Source organism: Sylvia atricapilla, chromosome 3, assembly GCF_009819655.1.
Source record: "Sylvia atricapilla isolate bSylAtr1 chromosome 3, bSylAtr1.pri, whole genome shotgun sequence".
Lineage (NCBI taxonomy): Eukaryota > Metazoa > Chordata > Aves > Passeriformes > Sylviidae > Sylvia > Sylvia atricapilla.
Genome location: NC_089142.1, coordinates 57,936,494 through 57,956,925, shown reverse-complemented (window position 1 = coordinate 57,956,925; position 20,432 = coordinate 57,936,494). Strand labels below are relative to the sequence as shown.

General features: G+C 39.2%; 1 protein-coding gene across 2 annotated transcripts in view; it reads right to left on the bottom strand.

Moving 5' to 3' along the window:
* The window catches only part of LOC136359136 (coiled-coil domain-containing protein 170-like), a 46,650-nt gene extending 26,277 nt beyond the window's left edge, over positions 1 to 20,373 (bottom strand). The window contains exons 1-6 of one of the 2 annotated variants that reach the window (XM_066315488.1): positions 20,297 to 20,373; positions 18,814 to 18,919; positions 18,041 to 18,282; positions 16,412 to 16,577; positions 14,722 to 15,444; positions 710 to 841 (exon numbers count right to left, since the gene is read on the bottom strand). In XM_066315488.1, the coding sequence (XP_066171585.1) occupies positions 710 to 841; positions 14,722 to 15,444; positions 16,412 to 16,577; positions 18,041 to 18,282; positions 18,814 to 18,919; positions 20,297 to 20,346 (1,419 nt within the window). In that variant the 5' untranslated portion in view covers positions 20,347 to 20,373. Of the gene's footprint in view, positions 1 to 709; positions 842 to 3,648; positions 3,695 to 14,721; positions 15,445 to 16,411; positions 16,578 to 18,040; positions 18,283 to 18,813; positions 18,920 to 20,296 lie in introns of those variants that run through there. The other variant, XM_066315489.1, reaches the window with a different exon arrangement.
* Positions 20,374 to 20,432: the final 59 nt, after the last annotated feature.

The following is a 20,432-nucleotide window of genomic DNA, read 5'->3' as shown; positions in this document are numbered from 1 at the left end:
CCAAATTAAGCCTCAGCCAATGAACCCTTATGCCTGTAATTCTGTATGTGAACAAATGTAAGCATTTCATGTCCTCTAAGGGCAAATTTTACTCTATTTTAAAACTGACCACTGCCCACGAGGCTGACTTCAAATCAATTTTAACCAATTATATGTTTAAAAAATTACTTGTGGAAATAATGCAGCTCTAAAACTTATCCGTTAATAAATCCTCTCCGGAGAAACACCATCTACACAGCAGGAAGACTAGAAAAGTATGTGTTCTTCAGTCTCTCTAGCTACAGTCAACCTCATTAGCAGAAACACAAATTTGCTCTGCTTTCACTGGTGGTGGTAGAGGTGGAGCTATAACTTGAATAAAATTTTTTTAAGATGAGCAGCTAGATCCTAACTCTCTAGCAAGAAGAGATTACTATCTAAGTGTTTATACAACCACAATTTAATTGTCAGGTTAAATATAGAAATATTGCACTTAGGTGATGATAAAAAGCTCCACTGCTTCAAATCTTCCAAATACAGACTTCTAATCAGGTTCTTGATCACAGAAGGAAGCAAAGTAAAAATCACACAGACATTCTACAAACAAAACCCAAAAGTTCTGAAGCCAAAGCAAGTTTCAGACTTTCTGCAAGCTTTCTATTCTCTACATAAGGTGACTGTAAAATATCCTCAGGCTTGGAGAAGGATTTGAAATTATTTTTAGATGTACCTCTGACTGGGCACAGTCATACTTCACTGAAAGTGCTGCAAGTTCACTTTGAGCAGTTTCAGCTGCAGCTCGATAGTGATTCATCTGCTCTCTAGTGACGGGAATATCCAAAAGAACGTGATCATGAGATTCCTGTGAAGGCAGAATGAAGACAAAACCATTAGACATCACATTTTTGAACATTTTTACTTCAGTGCTTTTTTGTTTGATTAATCTGCCCAAGGCCATTACTCCAAATGTTCCAGAATATTATTCCCAGAGTAACACACACTTAATGAAAAATAGGTTAAACACTTTTCTACAAGTCACCACTTTCATCTCCAAGTTCAGCCACCAACATCAGTGCTAAAGTAAGATAGTGCCCTTCAGCAACCCTATGACCTCACACTGTTTTCAGCTCTGGCTATTTCAAGTAGTTTCTATATATGTAGTAACATTCAAAAGTCCCTTTTCTACGAACTTATCCAGTCACTCTTTCAACCTGACACTCTGTCAGGTGCCTCTTATGCAAAGAATCACTTTGGTTTTTAGACTTCAGTTACATTGCACATCCCCTCATTTTTTGTTCAGAAGAAATGTTGAAAAAAATCAATGGCTATGCATCTTCTCTGTGCCACTCATGATTTTTCAGGTTTCTACCATATCTCACCTCCACAGTCTCTCTAACAGTTGAAGAGCCCATGCCTACTCAGACACTTGTATCTGCTCCTCCAAGTCACTTTTTGGCTTGCCATTTGTTTTTCTACTTCTAACCTTTCAAGGTTAGAGGTCCTTTTGAACTCCATCACTTGGACACATCAGCTTCCTGACTGATGCTTTCTCATCCCCAGCCATCACCATAATGGCTTTTTTTCATTGTTCAAGTCCTGATTCCATGACAAGCACTGTCTCTGTCTCTCTAGTACAGTCTCCTTCACATCACTTGTACAACCCTTATGGCTGTGCCCTTTAGATTCTATAGTAAGCTTTCTCCTTTTTGTGGTGTTCTGCTCTTCTACAGTAGAGCAGGAATATGCTGGATTTCTTGGCCTTTATTACTTAAGTCTTTCAAGGTGAAAATTCAGACCTGAATCTTGGTAGAGTTTCATTAGACACAACTTTTTTTTCTTTTTCTTTTTTTTTTTCTTTTTTTTTTTTTTTTTTTTTTTTTTTTTTTTTTTTTTTTTTTTTAATTAATAGTAACTAAATCTGATGAAAGGTAACCTCTTCAGAACAGAACTAAGTTTAGGTTATACTGGGAGCACACATGGCAGAGAACCGAACATGAGATTTGTACTCCATCGCCTCTCACACAGGACGGAAACAAAACTGCAATCCTGGTACACTTGGTTATGAATTACAAAATGCAAAACACCCCCAAATAATGACCTGGTGCTGGAAAAAGGTATTGTGATGGAACAGACACATCATCTGTTCACGCTTTTCTACATCAGCATCAATTTCCAGGCTGAGATAAATTACAAGTTCAGCCCCTAACTGTTGCCCTACCCATTCCAAAAAAAACCTGAAGAGTTTTCTAAATATGTGAACATCTTGTAAAATAAGTATTTATCATGCAACAAGTAGAGAAATCCCTCAGGAATAAGGAAAAACTACTAGTTTAGACTACAGCAGAAAACAAATCACCATGGATTAGTTACTATAATATCACCAACTCTATTCTTTAATCTTTCTTCCCTGTGCTAGTTGACACTAGATTAGACCCATCGAGTTTAATTGCATTCATCTCCTTCAAAGACACTCAGCTGTGCTCTTCCACAAAGGAGTTGCCACTCTCATCATGCCAGACTGACGCATGCAGAAAACTCATGGCCACACAGAACACAGCACATAATCTTGAAGATAAAAGGGCTGCTAATTTTCTTCACACTTTATCACTGTTCTGAGGGAGTGAGGGAAAGCATGTGCCATCTCCTCGCTGCTTTTGTCTTGCTTTTGCTTCACTCCACATCTTTCACATGTACAACCACATGAAATTCTTTAATGTACAGGGCATTTTTCCCATTCTGTCATACACCAGGGCTCCAAAACCATGGATGGAGATTGCAAACAGTAACACTGGCTATACTGGTTAGGTATGTTTATTACATTTGTAGTACTGCATGAATGTAGGTTTTTCCTTTTCTTCCCTTAAAAACCGTAACTCATGACTTCACAGAAAAAAAGAGTACATCTCAAAACTGGTGAAATAAATACATTTCAGAGCACAGCTGAAGAAAAGAAGCCCCCATTCAGCAGCAATAATCAATGTAACAGCTTTAGAGCTGAAACTTCCAAAATCTACGTTTTTCATACAAATTATACTTTTAAATTATGAGCGCTTTAAAGATACAGCTACACATCCAGGAGGATTTAAAAGAAGTTTAAATTAAGCCAGATGCCAAAGTCAACAGGAAATACTGTTCAACTCATCTACAGTCTTACTGAGATTTACTGGGGCAGATCTCTGCATCCTCCAGTGCCTTAGTAAACATAAAAGTAATCATGGTGGTGCCATGCTAGGAAACCTGGTATTATCATCATACTTTTAGCAGGAAACATGCATGCTCTAAAATTAATAGTTTTCTATGTTCCTGTGGGTTGCCTCAGCCAGTCACAAATCTGATCTTTAATGAGACCTATCAGACAACCCCATTAAATTGGCATGACTTTACTACAGGGGTAAATGCCTTTGGCAGCTTCTCTTCCATTTCCTGCTGAGTTTCTTATTTCAATGCTGCCAAATGCCACTACCACTGCCATTGCCTGCACACAGCCCATACCCCTTTCCCAAAACATATGATTTAAAAAGAATCTTTCCTGAAACAGAAAGCCCCCAGTAGGCATTTAAACACCCATCACCAGCCTGAGTGACTTGTCAATGCACTGCTATAGACTGTACCCAGGGCAGGGACTTCTTCCCATTCCCAAAGTACTTAAACACATTGCAGCTGACATACCAAAAATGATGACACACGAACCTTTGTTGACTTCATTCTTCCTTTCCTTCTACAGAACAAATAGGGGGAAGAGGGAAGAAAGGTTGAAAATTAAATACATTTGTAATATGATGGCACATGACATTGTTTTTGCACAGATATGCTTTACTAAACTAAACTGTACCATACGTTACCATCAGCAAAGTTGGCCATGATAGCAGAACACCATGGGAAAGTTCCTCTAGTAGCCTATGAGCTCTGATTGTCTCCACAGTATTGAAACACATCTCTAACCAAAACAGGCACCTTCATGTTGACTTGTCCAGGACACAGCTATACACTGAGCCTTCATGCAGTGATTGCTTCCTTTGCCACTGCTTTTCAGGTGCTCCAGGTTTTTATTCCACTTCTCCTTTTGTCCTGCATCTCTTCTACACTGATACATTTTCAAAGTATCTGAGCAATAACACAGGATTTATCTTAACTGAAATACATCTCTGTTTTTCCCCCTCAGATGTTAAAGTAATTAATGGGCCCTTTTTACCTACATATTTGTACAGAACTTGGTACAGTGGTTGGACTCAGTGGGCTGTTCAGTGATTTTTTATAAATCCCAGTGTCATAACTGTTCATATTCTGAAATCAAGCAAAATGAGATATCCCAAATCTGCAATGGTTTTTCTTATGACAAATGAATATTCCTGAGTGTGTGCATAAAATTGTTCCATCATCTGAAAATACAATGCAGCAGCAGAGTTGATTATTATTATCATTATTTGCTGCAACCAGAAAGAAACACTTTCCAGTATGAAACACTGGAAAGAATGGGTAGCTGAAAAATTTTCACACTGGGCTACTGCAGATTTTTCTTGGTAGCAGCAGCCAGTCAGACAGCCAGCATGCACAACACCTCAGAAAACCACAACAGGTACACACAACAACGAGCATGAGAGGTTCAGACACTATTCCACAGTGACTCAGATTTTGCTAACACGTACAAAAACAAACTACAATGAATCACATAACCGATGAGGTTGGAAAGGACTTCTGAGAACATCAAGTCCAACCTATAACCAAACACCACCATGTCAAACAGATCATGGCCCTGAGTGTCACATCCAGTCTTTTCTTAAACACCTCCAGGTACTGTGACTCCACCACCTCCCTGGGTAGCCCATTCCAATGCCTAACCTTCCTTTCTGTAAAGAAATTCCTCCTAATGCCCAAGCTAAAACCTCCCCTGGAGAAGCTTAAGATCACATCCTCTTGTCCCGTCACTTGGTTAGCTGGAACAGGCCGACTCCCCAATTGGAGTCACTTCAGGGGCTGGGAAAAAAAGAGTTCACAAATTAACCATCTTGTATGTATATTTTGGGTCTTCTTTATAGGTAATACTTCGCCCAATTTGCCTATCAGGGATCTCAAAATGTATTGATTATATATTAACATAAATCAAAATTTGCAAGTAATATTTCACAACTATTTCAGTTCTGTCACTTGCTCTTGGACATTATAAAGTGCCAGAAACACCCAAATACTGTTGATCACTCAGTACCTATTTCCCCTTGCTGATTCCTCCTTGTAACTAGGCCCAACTCACTTCTTGCAGTACTTTTTTTTGTTATTGTTATATACAATTTTGTTATTGTTATATACAATTGTTATATTGTATGGAGATTTTCTGCATTAGCGTAATATTCCAGAAACATGTAAAACTAACTTAAGTGTTCTCAGCAACTCAAATAAATTACCAAAGAGATTTTCTAAATTCCTTTCAGAAGGGTACTGCTCAGCTCTACCCTCCTCCCTTTGCAGTAATCATTGAAAAGTATTACTGAAAAGATAAAAATCACTCCTGCTGTTCATCTGCTGAAGAGGCCAATTTCAAACTTGATTAATGGGCCCAAATGAAAGCCTCATTACAAGGAAAATTGTAGTCTTACCTACTGCTACTACTACAAGAAGCAGTTAGAGCATTTTCATCTTTTGTTTTTCTCTTAGGATGAGGTGACTTTGCATCTAAATATAATACGTGCATTTAATGTGATGAAAGACAGCAGTCATCTGAAGGCAATTAGAGAGATACATCACCTACCCTAAACATTACTTAACGTGCTTTCTGGTTGACTTCATCCTTTGTCTCTATGGACAAAATAAGGAATTTGGAACTCCCCTTACACTTTCTCTCACGGCTTTTCCAAAACGATTAACAAGGAGCTGCTGTGTTTATTCTCTAAACAATAAAAAGGATAATCGCTAAGACAAAATTAGGTGCTTATGCAGGGATTTGTGCAAACAATTTGTTCTGCTGTTTTTACTTTCTCAGCGCTAAATAGAGTTAAATAACTTCCGTAACAGAACTGCTTAAATGGAAGATCTAAAAAATAGATCATCATGCAATGCCAATAGCTGCAATTTTCCTACAATGCCTTCTATACTTTACTGAAGTCAACAAAATGCAAATATTTTAGAAATACTTGAGTATATTGGTATACACACAACTAAAAACAGATTAGTGCTGTAGTTTGATTCACCAGTCGTAACTCACATTTTATAAACATGTCACGTCTAGCCTGTTTTTGAGTCCCAAAATCAACACTCACAAACTATTTGACTTCGGGTTGGTTAAAAGGTGGAGCAGGTTGCTGTCAACTCTGTCACTAAGCAGCGCTAGCAAAAAGTTTGTAATTGAGCCATAACAGCTGTATTTAATATAATGGTAGTTGTTTTCGCCACCACAAACTGCCAAAAATCTGTATTTTTTTGTCTGAGAACAATATAGCTTCATTACGAAATTGATGTTTAACTATTCAGGAGACAATGAACTTTCACACAAATAAATTGTTTATCCTTTGGAACACAAAACTGTTACAAGGTTCCTATTATATGGTTAGTACAAGGGTTTGATCCTTTTAAGCAATATTCTCTAGTGTCTCCCTTAAATTCACATCAAAGCCAGCAAACCAATTTCAAAGGAGGAAGAGATGCAAAGAAGAAATTCTTAGATAACTATAAATTCCTGCTCTGTGAAAGCTACTCCCTTCTGCAGCACTTAGTAAAAAAAAATCTTTCTGGCCTTGAACTTGTAAAGATAAGCTATAATGATCAGCTGAAGTTCATGGGGTTCAACTGCACCACGCACGGACCACCGGGGACAGCTCTGCACCTGCAGGGGTTCTGCTTTGGGCCTGGGCTTTTTTGTTTCTTTCTGGGTTTTGGTTGGGTGGGGGTTATTTTTTTGTTTGTTTGGGGCAGGTTTTTGGGACTTTTTTTTTTTTTTTGCTTGTTTTGTTTGGGGTTTTTTTGTTTTTGGGGTTTTTTTGGCCGGGGGACGGATGGCGTTTAAAGGCGAGATTAAATTGAATAGTGCAAAGATGACTTGCAAAGGCGGGTTACAGCCAGCCTGTGTTAGCCTCTGCAGCAGCCCCGACAGAAAAGCGGGAGGGAAGGGGGGCATATTTCCAAAGTCAGGGCCTTATTCCCTAAGAGGAGAGCCGCCCAAAACACCCCAAGCCCTAACCAAACCAACCCCCTGGGCCCTGCCCCGGCCCTCGGTTACCGCGGCCCCGCAGCCGCAGCCGTGCCCTGGCAACGCGGCCCGGCGGGGAAGCACCAAGGCGAGGGAGGGGGGACAGCGCTCGGACAGTCTTCACAAGGGGAAACTCATAGAAACGCCAGGGTTTGTTGGGTTTTGTTCGTCCGTTTTCACTTCAAATGAACCTTTACCTGAGAAAATTTGCACAGGGTTTCCCTCTAAAAACAGTCGGAGGCGCTCGGAGCAGACGGCACTTGAGCAGCGGCTCCTGTCAGCCCGGCAGGCTTTCCTCTCCCCCCGGAACCCGCCACAGGAGCGCCCCCGCCAAAGCAGCCTTCCTTGACGGCGGCTGAACTGCTGCCAGGTGAAAGAGCGCCTCCTCCTCTTCCTCCTCACCTTTCGTCCAGGTAAAGTAGAAAAGCACGGGAAGAGAGGAGCTGAAGGTTACAGTAAAAGAAAGTTAGACCTGCGGGTGTTTGGGGGCTGTGCATCATTTTCTCTGAAAACCCTGTGAGCTTTAATCAGCCTGTGGGGACAGGGCCGTCGCGCATCATTTCTATACTCAAAAGTCAGAAAGTGCTTCAGCGTTCTCAGGAATGTCGATTTAATCACGTTTTCCAGAGAAGAAAGTGAAGAAGCTAGGGATAGTGCTAATTTTTTTTTGTCCTTGTTCCCGTGTGCCTGATACCATTCCACTGCTGTTGCCGAGGACACAGAAGTCCCTAAAAGCAGAGGGTTTTGCCGACATGGATCGTGCTGCTCCAGGGGTAACCTCATTCTGCAATCCCAATCTATTAAGTATTTTTGGCGGGTTAAATTTGTACTGGGCGGTCTTACATAAACCCAGAGGAAACCTGGCACATGTTTTACTATCCACTGCAAATCTGAACAAAAATTATCATCCTGGATTTGTCCAGCATTCGGCTACAGCTTTATCCGTCCTACTACCGGAGTGGCGTGCAGATGCAGGATTAAAAGATTGCGAAATTTTCTCCTGACTTTCCTGAGCATGTGCCCGACCGCACTTCCCCATCGCTAGTCCTGCAGTGCCACGGCTGGTCGGGAGTTACACTTCAGCTGCTTCTACACCCCTGGGGATGGGGAGAGAGTGCTTCTACAGCTGTATCTTACCGCAGATCTATGAAGTTATTTCCCCTTAAAAAAGCACACTTTATTCTGATGAGCTGTAAAGAGAGTAACAACAAAAGAGACAAAAACCAACCAACCGAACAAACAAAACGAACAAACAAACAAAAAAAAAATCACCAAAAAACCCATGTATGCAGAAAATAGAAATGTCTTCTAACACTTTGGAAAAGAACAGGTGCAATACCCACTCTTCAATCCATTTGACTGAGAAAACCTAACTTTTTAATTTGACTGAGAAAATCTACTTTTTTACACAATGCTCACACTTTAAGATGCTTTACCCTAGTTTGTATCTAAAAGTATTTAAAAGCAGAGTTCTCTGCTTCTAAGGATGTCATGTTTCTTTTTCCTTAACCGGGACAGGAAATAATTTAGGAAGGGTTAATTCAGGATTTTTGCTTCTAAATAATTTCAGGGAGTCATTTTCATTTATCAAATTCTTCATGTTGTAGTTCCTAAAAATATGTGGAAAGGATGTTCTCAGCCTTTCTGAGCAAAGAGGGATGCAAATCTCTTGAACGTAGGTACCTAATAAAGCCACACTAATTTTTGAATGAAAAAATAATTTAAAACTTACTACAAACTTTCCCTTCCATGAAAATGCTCGGTGTTGAGAAAAGATGCTAAAATTAATCGGTCTTATGAAACAGCAGTTCCAGGACCCAGTGCACTCAAAAATATACCAGCTGATATTCTGCAGGTATCTAAATGAGAATGGATGTGTAAAAATAATTTCAAAGCCAAAAGTCATGTGATGATGTCAGTTTTAAACACACGTGGTGGGGTCAGCAATCTTCTGAAGGAAATAACCTGGTTTTACAACCCTGGCCTTCCCCCTGGATAAATGAGGTGGTGAAAAGGCAACAGGCCTTCCAGGGGGAACTAATAAGGCGTGGGAAAGAAGTGAGAATCTGTGTAAGTGAAAGCTGCTGCTGAAGATGTATTAGGGTCATTTTCGGTTTGAGGAGCTTAAACCACACACAGAGTCCTTGAAAGTCTAAACTCAACCCATGCAGCTATTTTGCAAATCCTCTGTATGTGGATCTTATGTTTCCATGCTCCCTCATCTGCCCCAAGCAACTAGTTCCTGCTAATGCTTCCATCACAATCCAGCAAAGGAGCAGCAAAACTTCCAAGGGTCAATCTAACACCATGGATGCAGTCCAAGCTGCGTATCCAATACATGACAAAGGCACTCAAGTACAGCTCTAATTCAGGATTACCTGAAAACAAAAATACAATCAGCTACGGAAAAATGGGGATGGTCTTTGTTTGCATGAAGACCCCTGAGCCCTCACTGCAAGCTGTAGGCCCTTCTCTGTCTGGAGGAATTCACTTGTCTCCTCACTCCCTCATCTTAGGCCAGGGCACACACACTCAATGAGAGGAAATAGGACCACTACACAGAGAACACAAGAGTCACAGGACAGAAGGAAAAGTAGGTGGAAAGACTCTTCAGCTAGCATGAGTGAGCACTCCTGGACCTCCTAACCCTTTTTCCTGGAATACTTCTGCCTTTTACACAGATCCTAGACTAGAATTAACAATTATCTGTATATATAAACACAAATCCTAGACTAAAATAAACAATTATGTGTGTATATAAACCATCTAGGGCCAGGACTCAGTGGCAATTAATTAAAAACTATGACAATTAATGGCATTTTTTGGGAAGTAAGATATAAGAGATGAAACCTATTCCAAGTGCAACTGCATGAAATGCATCATCAGGCCTTTCATCAGAGTCACCTGGAAAGCATTAGCCTTACCATGGTAGTGTGAGACTAATCAATTGGTTAACATTACAAAAGCAAATAAAAAAGCCCAGAATATGTATCTTGATGTATCTTCCCTCAGCTTCTAATCTTTTACTTCATTAGACTTGGAAGAAGTAAGTAAAATGCCAGGAAAAATAAAATTCTACAAGGATTTTATTCTTCAAAATTTTTCTTCACGGGAAATTTGGAAGATTATCATTATGTCATTTACTGAAAAGTGATAGAACAGAAGCAGCACACAAGTACTGAATACGTTTATTAACTCTAAGTTATCATAAGAGGACATTTTATATTTCTTTCACAGTGGAAAAAAAGCCAGGTGAGCTAAACCTCAAAAAAGCATTGTAAATTAAAACCCCTCTCACAACACATCTGCAGAATTCAGAGTGCAAAGCTGAGGCAGACTGTGGATTAATCCATAAACTGATTCTTAATTCATGTAAAAATACATGTGAGTCAACTTCTTATTTTTAAGAAATAGAAGTATACCAGCAAGAACAAAAATGTACAGAAGTTTTCAAAACCTTTTTTAGGGGAGAAAAAAAAAAAACCACCAAAACCCAAAAAAACAGAAGCAAACAAGAAAACAGACAGTCGTGTTATAGGAATTTTTCCTCACGTGTGATTTGCCACTAGCATAGGGAAAAGAAAGAAAAGGACCACTTTAACCAGCACATTCTCAGTTTTATTTTAAAATCCTTTGATAAATGTTAGGTGAATTTCAACTTACATTTTGCTTTAAATAAAAATAATTACAAGCTTTTGTTCTGTAATTTTGGGTAAACAGAAAGCTGGTAAGCAAACAAACTTTAGTGAAAAAAACCCAACAGTTCTGTACAAGATTCCATTTTGGAATTTTTATTTTAGACACAATGAAGGGTTTCTTTTTAGATTAAAACCATTTCATAGAGTAATTTTCATGCAACAAAGTAAACTTTTTTCCTATGCTGCTTGACAGCACAGGAGATAAATGTTCACACGGAACAAGTTGTTAACAATGAATGCAAATAACACTGAATTTCAAAGAAACTATTTCAACAACAGTTAAGGTTTATGGGACATTAGCAAGGGGTGTAAACCAAAGTGTTTTGGAAATATTTTAGTTACAGCAAGAGTAACACCAAAATATTTCCATTTTTGCTGAGAACACATGAAGCACTTATCGGTTCTAGAAGTGATTCTGGAAATGACACCATCAGCTGCACCTACCTTAGTAAGTCATTACCAGATGCATTTAAGAGATTCTCAAGGATTTTTAAGGTTCTGAAATTTTAGTAGGAGTAAAAGTAGAGTAAAAATCAGAAAATTCCTTGTTATTGCCCTGTCTTGTCACTGAATAACATTTTATGATACCTATCTCTTGCATCTTTATCTTTCAAAACATCATTGAATAAATATGCTGTACAGGTTTTTGCATAAAATCAGTTTCCAAGAAAAAAATCAGGACCTAAGACCTGAATTATCTTAAGTTGGCTTCCTCAGCCACTGAAATCGCGTAACGTCTGACTCGCACAAAATTATATAATTTATTTCAATGTTCTTACAAGCTTCTAGTCATACAATCAACTTATTTTCCACATCAAACAATTCATTTTAAGAAACCTTACATACATAAGAAATTATTCTAGATATTTTACATGATAACTTATCAACTGTTCAGATAGATGTGTGAAATGCCTTTCACTGTGCCTGTGACATTACTTTCCTCCTATTTCATCAGAAATGAAAGTCATCATCATCATCAAAAATTGACTTAGAAATACAGTTGTTCAGAAGGTAAAAAATAAGAAGTATAAAACATTTGTTTGTTGTGGTCCTCAGAATTACTGAAAATGTCTTTGGCTTTTGCCATAAATATTCAGATGGCATATGAAATGAAAATCTCAAAAATTTGGATGTACAAATCAGTAGCTCCTGAATTATACTGTAGAAGCATTTTGGGCAATTAGTTGTAACACACCATGTATCGAAGGAACTTTCTTAAATACTCAAGTAAAAAAAAGTTATATTACAGCACATGCTATTGTTCTAACATGTGCTTCAGGTTACATTATTAAATTCCACCTAAATGCAATAGGTTCATGCTGCCATGTCATGAAGCTGTATTACAAAAAGTAATTAACACTAAATAGCTACAAAAGAGTTTCCTATTTTTAAGTAAACTGTAGCATCAGCAGAGCACTGTGCCTCACTGGAATATGTCTTCACAACTTTGTTGTGTCATGGGAGACTGTAACACTGCATTTACAGCAACATTGATGTTAATTTTTTTTTTCATACAATCAATCAACATTATACAAAAATATAGCAAACCAACAAACATAAAAGTATGCAGCATATTCAGTTCTGCCTAGAGATAGCACTTTGCAATTACAGCTATAGAAGTCAGGCATGTGGAAGTTCTGGCTGTGCATTCCTTACACAGTCACATAGTCACACTGTGTATCACCACATAAACTTGTCTTTTGAGGGGCAAAAGATGGAAAGTGCACTTTTCATCAACTGGAGAATAGAACTATTTTTTTTCAGCATGGCATCATGTCATCCATTAGCATTCAGATGCTACGATAGAAATTACATCTCTTGTAGTAATCTTCAAAATTCAGTAATACTGAGTGAACATGGCTGCATCTCCTAACTGATTCTGTATTTTGTAGGACTGTATTTATCATAACTTCATAGTAAGAATTTTCCCCAATCTGCATTGTGAGTTCCCAGAAGTAACAGCCTGAAAGCAACCTGGGCACAGGGACACATCAACAACCAGTAAAAAACTAAATCAAGTTTCTCAGCATGTGTAAGGATTGTGTAAGAGGTGAATCTATTTGTCAAGGGTGACCTCAGCAGTGACTTTCTCTTCTTGTTCATTATACACTTCTAAATCTCTCTGGCAAGTTAAGTCAGCACCTTACAAACAATCTGAGCGCAGGCAAAGCAGATTTCAGGCCCAATTCATTTTGTCTCTTTGGACAAGGTATAATGTTCTCATTCCACATACTCCACAATTTTCACCTCTATGTTCTTGACCCAAAGTTGTTGCTTCAAAATGCACTTGAAACAAGTTAACAGCATTTTCAAAGATGAGACACTGAGGCTCCAGTGCAGAGATTCATCATGTCATTTACATATTTGATCAAAGCACTAAAGCTGGAGTGCTGCTGAGCTCTCTCCAGTCAGAGAAACCTTCAGCAGTCTGACCTTTAGCTTTCCTGACTGGATTTCTAATTTCTGCAGTTCAATCAGGTACCTAAAGATGAGGAGGAATTCACCCTGCAGGAGTACTAAGCCAAAGATAGAAAAGAGATGAGAGTGGTAAACCCACGTCACAAAATTATAACCCTCCCTTCAACTGCCTCAAGAAATTCCTTGCATTTTTGTTTTTGAATACTTGACCTTGGAACCTTAAAATACCCTTTCAGATTTAAGAAGAAGAAAATAAACACAAATAATCAAAGTCATCAGCATTTGGAACATATTTATCCACTGTATAGATCTCTGTTGTATGAATATAAGGCGCAGGAGCTTTTGAGACCAGGGTAGAAGAGTAGAAATGGGCACCTAACAACTCCAGTTAACAGGAACCTGTATGGCATATGCTTCTCTACCCTGTACTTCTCAGTGCAAATGGGGCTGTATATCCTCCCTGAAAATTAAGGCATCCTTCTTAAAAAACAACCAACCAAAGAAAAACCCCCAAACAAATACATTTGAAAAATAAAGAGAATTACCACAACGGAATGAAGCAGCAGTGCTTGAACCTCATACATACACTGCTGACAGGCCACCCGCAGATGAAGACTGCATTACATCTAAAATTCAGTTAATGTAACTCCTTGGGTTACATTAATTTTTCTGTTTGGGGAGGCTTTCTGTGTGCTTCTTTTTTGGTAGAGCTTTGTAAATAAACAGTATCTTCAATATTCTTAAAATGAGATTGTCCTTTCTTACACTAATCTTCCTACCAGATGGGACAACTCTCCCACAGGCAAACTAGCTAGCAACATTCAATTGTGCTTTAAAATTGAAATTCAATTTTCAATTCTACATTAATATTTACAAGCTGTCACCCAATAACTTACCACTTAATGTAACACAAACTATACTCAAAACATCAAAAGAATCTGTCTGTAATTAATTTCTGAATTCTCTAAAATACTAACTTTCATGCAATGCATGAAATGACATGGAGCACAAATTATTCTGAAATAAGTAAATTCATGCTAATGTGGCATTGGGGAAATTGTTTGTGAAGCAAATTTTTCACTTGTTAAGCTTTCACTCATTGAATGCATACCCACTGATGAGGAAAAAACATTATGGACAACTAAATATTAATCTTAAAGATCTGCTGACATTGGACATTAGGAAAACAAAATGTATTGAAATGCAGATTGATTTATGCATAAAAAGACAGTTAATAAATTTTTGCACAACATTGAAGTCTTTCACAGGACAAAAACAACAAATCACTCAGGAGGAAAAAGTGCAAACAAAAAGGGATCTTTACTGAAGCCAACCATGGAACAGAGAAAGTCATTATTAAACTCAGACTTAATCCCTCTTTCAGAACATTACAAATTATTTAACCTAGAGACCAGCATCAAACTGAACTACCCCATATTTTCCACTTACCATCCACTCAGGTTCAGAGGCCTGAATCTGCTCACCTTGTCCAGGCTTCAGGCCAACCTGAGTGTCAGATTTCAGCGTTCTCAAACTACAGAGAGGCGCAGGATGAAACTTATTCAAGGCTTGATGAAATGGAATACTGTACTCCCATTTTCTATCTCCTGTCAATTTTCTATAGTTTAGATCACCTTTGAAAAGAAGCAAGTTTGACTTCTGTAGCTCAGCATACAAGTCAGGAGCAACTTCACTCATACTGGAAAAATCATGTGGTAAAGTCCAAAACATATGGTCACGGAAAACCCAAACTCCCTTTTTCAAATTGCCTTCCCAGTTTATCCCACATCTAGACATCCACATATGATTAGCTGACCCCAGTTGCTTAATAGTCCAGTTAAAATCATGCTTTGTGGTATCTGATACATACCATGGAATACTTTTCCCATGAAAACAGACTTCATCAGCTAGCTTTGATGATAACAAGAAATCAGCCAACACAAGATCACTTACAAGTTCAAATCCAGCATTATCCAGGATTATGTCAACTCTAACATTACTTCTTTCTGTTCTACTTTTTTTGGCATTTACAAGTAGTGACCAAACTTTTTCCATATCATTCACTAAGATGTAAGGTACCATGTTTTCCAGAGATTGCAAGGGACTAGATTTCTGAGAGCTGTCTTCACCAGCTGAAAAAGAAAGGTCACACTTATTGCCCCACAATGACACCTAGAAAGAAAAAGAAAAAAACCCCACATTTACTAAATCTCACTGTAGTTACATTCTCAACTTCACAAACACTGAAGATTTTGTTCCTTTGCTTTTGTTTTAGGTAATAAGGGTTCTAACTCCACATATTCTTCCAAGCTTTAATAAAACTCAACTTCTTGTACAAGTATCTCAACATAGACAAGATTTTCTGGAAGAAACCAAACAAAGCTCAGATTTACACAGGCATCAGAAGTGACAAAGATGAAAGATTTATATCAACATAACCACACTGATGACAAATCTCAAAACAGAAATATTCTCCATACTGCAATTCCAAAAAATATCAGGGGTAACGCAAAGAAAAAGGAATAATAAAAGCAGATTTATTTTTTTTTTACGTGCAGCCAAATAGGTATTTTAAGTATATGGATTTTAAGTACTTACTAATGAGCCCTTTGTAAAGATTCATGAAATATTTGGTGTACATGGTTGCCAGCTAATGGACTTATTTTTAATCCTACAATACCTTGGGGGTTCTACCCAAAAGCACTATATTCCAAGAATAACGCTGTTATTAACCTTTTAAATCACTTCTGACCCAGACTGATTTTTAATTTTTTCTCCAAAGAAGTCTAAAAATATTTAAAGTGCCAACCAAAATTACCTGTTTTAAGAAATTATAGGTAAATACCAAAAGGCCATCTGGAATTTGACTTAAAATGCTGGAGAGTTACTGTTTTTCACAGACACAACAAAGACCAATAAAAAAATAAAGAAGTGTCACATTTAATACAAGTACCCAAAATATAAATATTTTCAGAATAGTAGCAGTATAGTAGGGCTATCAGGACTTCATCACACTTTTACAAACAAAAGATCTGTATTTTAATTTCCATATGAAGTTCAGATACTTCATAACCTTAATTTTTTTTTTGTTTAATAGGATAGATGTTTTCAATTCTTGTGTTAAGCACTACCAGTTTACCTGCAATAGCTTAAAAAGTTCTTCCTGAAGTTGCTTTTCCTCTAGATCCTTGATGTTCTTAAGAAGTTCCTGAAAATAAGTGCATAAGGCAATAACAGCTTCTTGGGATTCAAAGAAATTTTGAGCCTTTCCTTCCTTAAATACATCAAAGTTGTCGATAGGTGGGCTAAAAAGAGAAGAAAAAATATGTTGACATACTTCCTGCATTCCTCATTATAGCACATGCAAAGGGAGCTCAAAGGTCAGGGTTTTTTAGACTCTACTACAGGCCCTAGTTAAGATTTTCCACTTCTAATCTGTCATACTAGATTTTCACACATCTCCCTAACAGCCTAATATTGCATCTCGCTAAAACAGACACTAAGCAAGGCATTTTTACATAGCAATATATTCTGAGAGTGAACAAGTATTCAACCACAGCAACTCTGGGAACTGCACATACAGTGAGCATTTTGAACTCCAGTCTTCAGACAAGATACTTAAAACTGTAACATACAAGTGAACTAAAGTCAAGAAAAGCTAGCCTGATTTTAAATGTGTTTGTGTGTGCTGGAGAATACTTCCCATTGCAAATTCTCTTCCAGTGATAAGAAATCATTCCTATGAAAGTTTTTACTATGATTTTGGAAAACTACCGTGACAAATGAGAATGTTGTATTATATAAAAATTATAGACCAATCTATTATGAGACATACTTGCATGACAACCTTTCAACAAATGACTGAACTTCCACCCAAGCATATGCTTAAGAGCAACTAAATAATGGAGACCAAGACACTTAAAAGTTAATGAAAAGTATCTGCTCAGCTTTTAAAGTATAATCCAGTGGATCAACCTCATATTTGAAGTTTTTGGTACAAGAGTTCAAATGACACACCATATCAGTAGAAACTGAGTCCCATTAATGTGTCTGCATCTTCACAACACCGAGGGTAAATCTGGCACTCATGGAGCTTTCAAATTTTTTTGGCAGCAATAGGATCTTAAACTGTTCATTCCTACCCCATGACGTTGTACTGGCACATCTCCATGGTACCAGCACAAGTTTTTCCTGCCCAGTTATTTTTAACCAGTATTGGCTCCCAAAGTTCAATGCAACACATGGTCTGCAAGCACTGCTGTAACAAAGGAGCTGGTGTAGAATGAACAACGAGGGCTGCTTAAGATGGGTCTGTTCCTCTAAGAAACAGTTCTCAAATGGAAACTTCAGATTACAAGCAGCAAAACAGGTCAGAATTCCCATATTGTGAAATTCTCATGAGTGGCTCTCATATTCTGTGTTTAAGGCTTAAGAGAAAATTCTAGACCAACAAACCTTGTAGAAATGCTACATGATTTTCATATCTCAATTCAACCTAGTTGGCAAGGTCAAGCTATACAGTCAAGCTCAAGGGTTTTCATGTAGACCAACTCACCAAAACTGAAGCATATTAAAAAATGAATAAGCTTCAAATTCTGCTGAATGTAGGAAGGTGTTAATTTTAAATCTGAGGTGCAAGATGAGGAAAAAGGAATATGGTAAAAGTTAAAGATCTTCCTTTATCTTACTCCTCAGCTGTCTTTCTCAAATTAAAAATGGGAAAGATCAATGTTTTACGAAGTAATATACCAAGCCAGTGAATACTTACTTCAGTGCTAATGCTGCATGGATTCTTCGATACATGTAACACTCTACGAACAGCCAAGGGGACTGAAACCAACTTGGTTCTCCACTTCCATTTGGTAAATTTCGTTGGTAGTCCAAGTATTGGTTCCAGAGAGCAGCATCAGGCAACTCATCTTCCAGAGGGGTCACTGGCTTGTCTGTTTGCAGCTCGTTCCGCAGTTTGGAGAGGAAAGATATAGCTCTCTTCTCTGCTTCAACTCCCTTCTGGAAAAAGTGGAGAACAAAAGTTCCTATTCTGTATGTCTATTCCTGTAGAGACACAGATCAACTGTTCATGGAATGTGTGATGTTTTAATTGCCATATGAGTCTCTGACAAATCACAGCTTAATTCAACAAAACATATTTTGGTGAATAATGCTCATTGCAGATCCAAGATCCTAAAATGAATTTCATATGGAACTTCTTTTTAGATTGGATTTTTTGCTTATTAGATGTGAAGAGAGTGTTTAAACAGTCATGTTCTGAGGGTGTTACTGTCTATCAAACACTGTATTAACACAAAAAACCCAAATAAGTGATGCAGTTGCAGAAATGGCAGATCAGAAGGAAAAGGTTAGACAGAAAGGTGTGTTACAGAACTAATCAAAAATAGCTACTAGAAAGAAATTATTTTTTAGAAGATCAGACAAAAGGATTGAGACAAAACAAGCCTCAGTGGTAAAAAGAAGGCAGAGAAATGGTCTCAAGTGCTAGAGGGGAATAAACATCAGGGAAAACAGGGACCTTACTCTTACCTCACCATGTTCTTCAAAAAATTCATTTTTATGTCGATGCAAAGTATCAATAACTCTTGTGAGGATCTGGGGAAGTCTGTCTTTAATTGTAAAATATGCAAAGGATCTAAAAAACAGAGGATCAATATTTTATTATTGTCAGCAAAGGATGAAATAGCTTCAATTAAAAAAATGCAAAGTCTTTGTGCTGGTTTGGGCTGGGGTAGAGTTAATTTGCTTCAGAGTAGCTAGTATGCCGGTTTGTTTCAGATTCGTGCTGGAGACAGTGTTGACAACGCAGGGATGTTTTGCTCATTGCTGAGCAGGGCTTGCCCAGAGTCGAGGCCTTTCCTGCCTCACCCTGCCCCGGCCGCGAGGAGGCTGAGGGTGCACAGGGTGTTGGGAGGGGACACGGCCAGGACAGCTGACCCTAACTGACCCAGAGGCTATTCCAGACCACGGTGTCATGCTCAGCCATGGAAAGGAAACCAGGAGGAAAAGGAAACCAGGAGGGAGCCACTGCCTGGGGATCAGTCAGTTAGTGGTGAGTAATTGCTTTCATTTGCCTTACTTGGTTTTCTTGGGTTCTATTTCTCTTTGCGCTTTTCATTACGATTTATTCTCATTCCAATTATTAAACTGCTCTTATCTCAGCCCACGAGTTTTCTCATTTTTACCCTTCTCATTCATTTCTCCCCACCCTGCTGAGCTATGTGGTGTTTTGCTGCCAGCTCGGGTTATAATGCAAGAGTATTAAAAGCAGCTCTACATGCCCTTAAATTTGTGGACAGCAATAATAATAAAAATAAAAATAAAATTCCAAACTGGTCACGTTCTTGCGCCTACTTTTGCAGAAGATTATAAACAGCAGTCTTTTCAAGGAAGAAAAAGCTAAATGATTTGCCCTGCCAAAAGAGTGGAAAATTGCAGTTAATTCTATGCTAAAACGCGATCTCTATTGCTAGGACACCCGATTCAAAACCTGGGAAACGTAAACCTAAAAGCACAGCTATCATCTTAAAGTTTATCAATTATCTCTCAGGTTGATATGGGTATCAAAAAGAAACGCGTTCTCCCTTATATACTTGGTTTACTTTTTCTCCAAACGCTGTTTATGTACGAGGACAACGCGCAGAACGCGGCCAGCCCCACAGAGAGCGCACACCCGGCCTGGAGGATGATTTTTACTGAGATAAAAATCCCGCTGTGTTGGAGCCCCGGAGCCGAGCAGCACTGCACAGGGAGCACGGGGCCGGCGCCGACACCACCCCACGGCCGGGCCGGGCCGGGGACTGCGGCAGCGCCGCGCCCACAGCGCCGCCTACGGGCCCCGCGGCCGCCGGCGCTGCCGTCCCCGCCCGCCCCCCGGGCCAAGAGCCGCCCCCCGGCCCCGCCCGGCGCCCGAAAACCCCCGCTCCTCGGCGGAGGGGCGCCGGACGACCCCTAAGCTCCTTCCCGCCCCACGCCTCCCTGCCAGTGACGAGCGCGCCAGGCCGTGACGGACCCCTTAAACCTGCCCGACAGGGACACCGGGAGCGCCGGTACCGCCGCCATCTTGCTCCGCCCCCCCGCGAGGCGGCGCTCCGCCCTCCCCCAGCCCACTCCCGGAAGCGGGCCCGAGCGGCAGCCGGACGTTATTG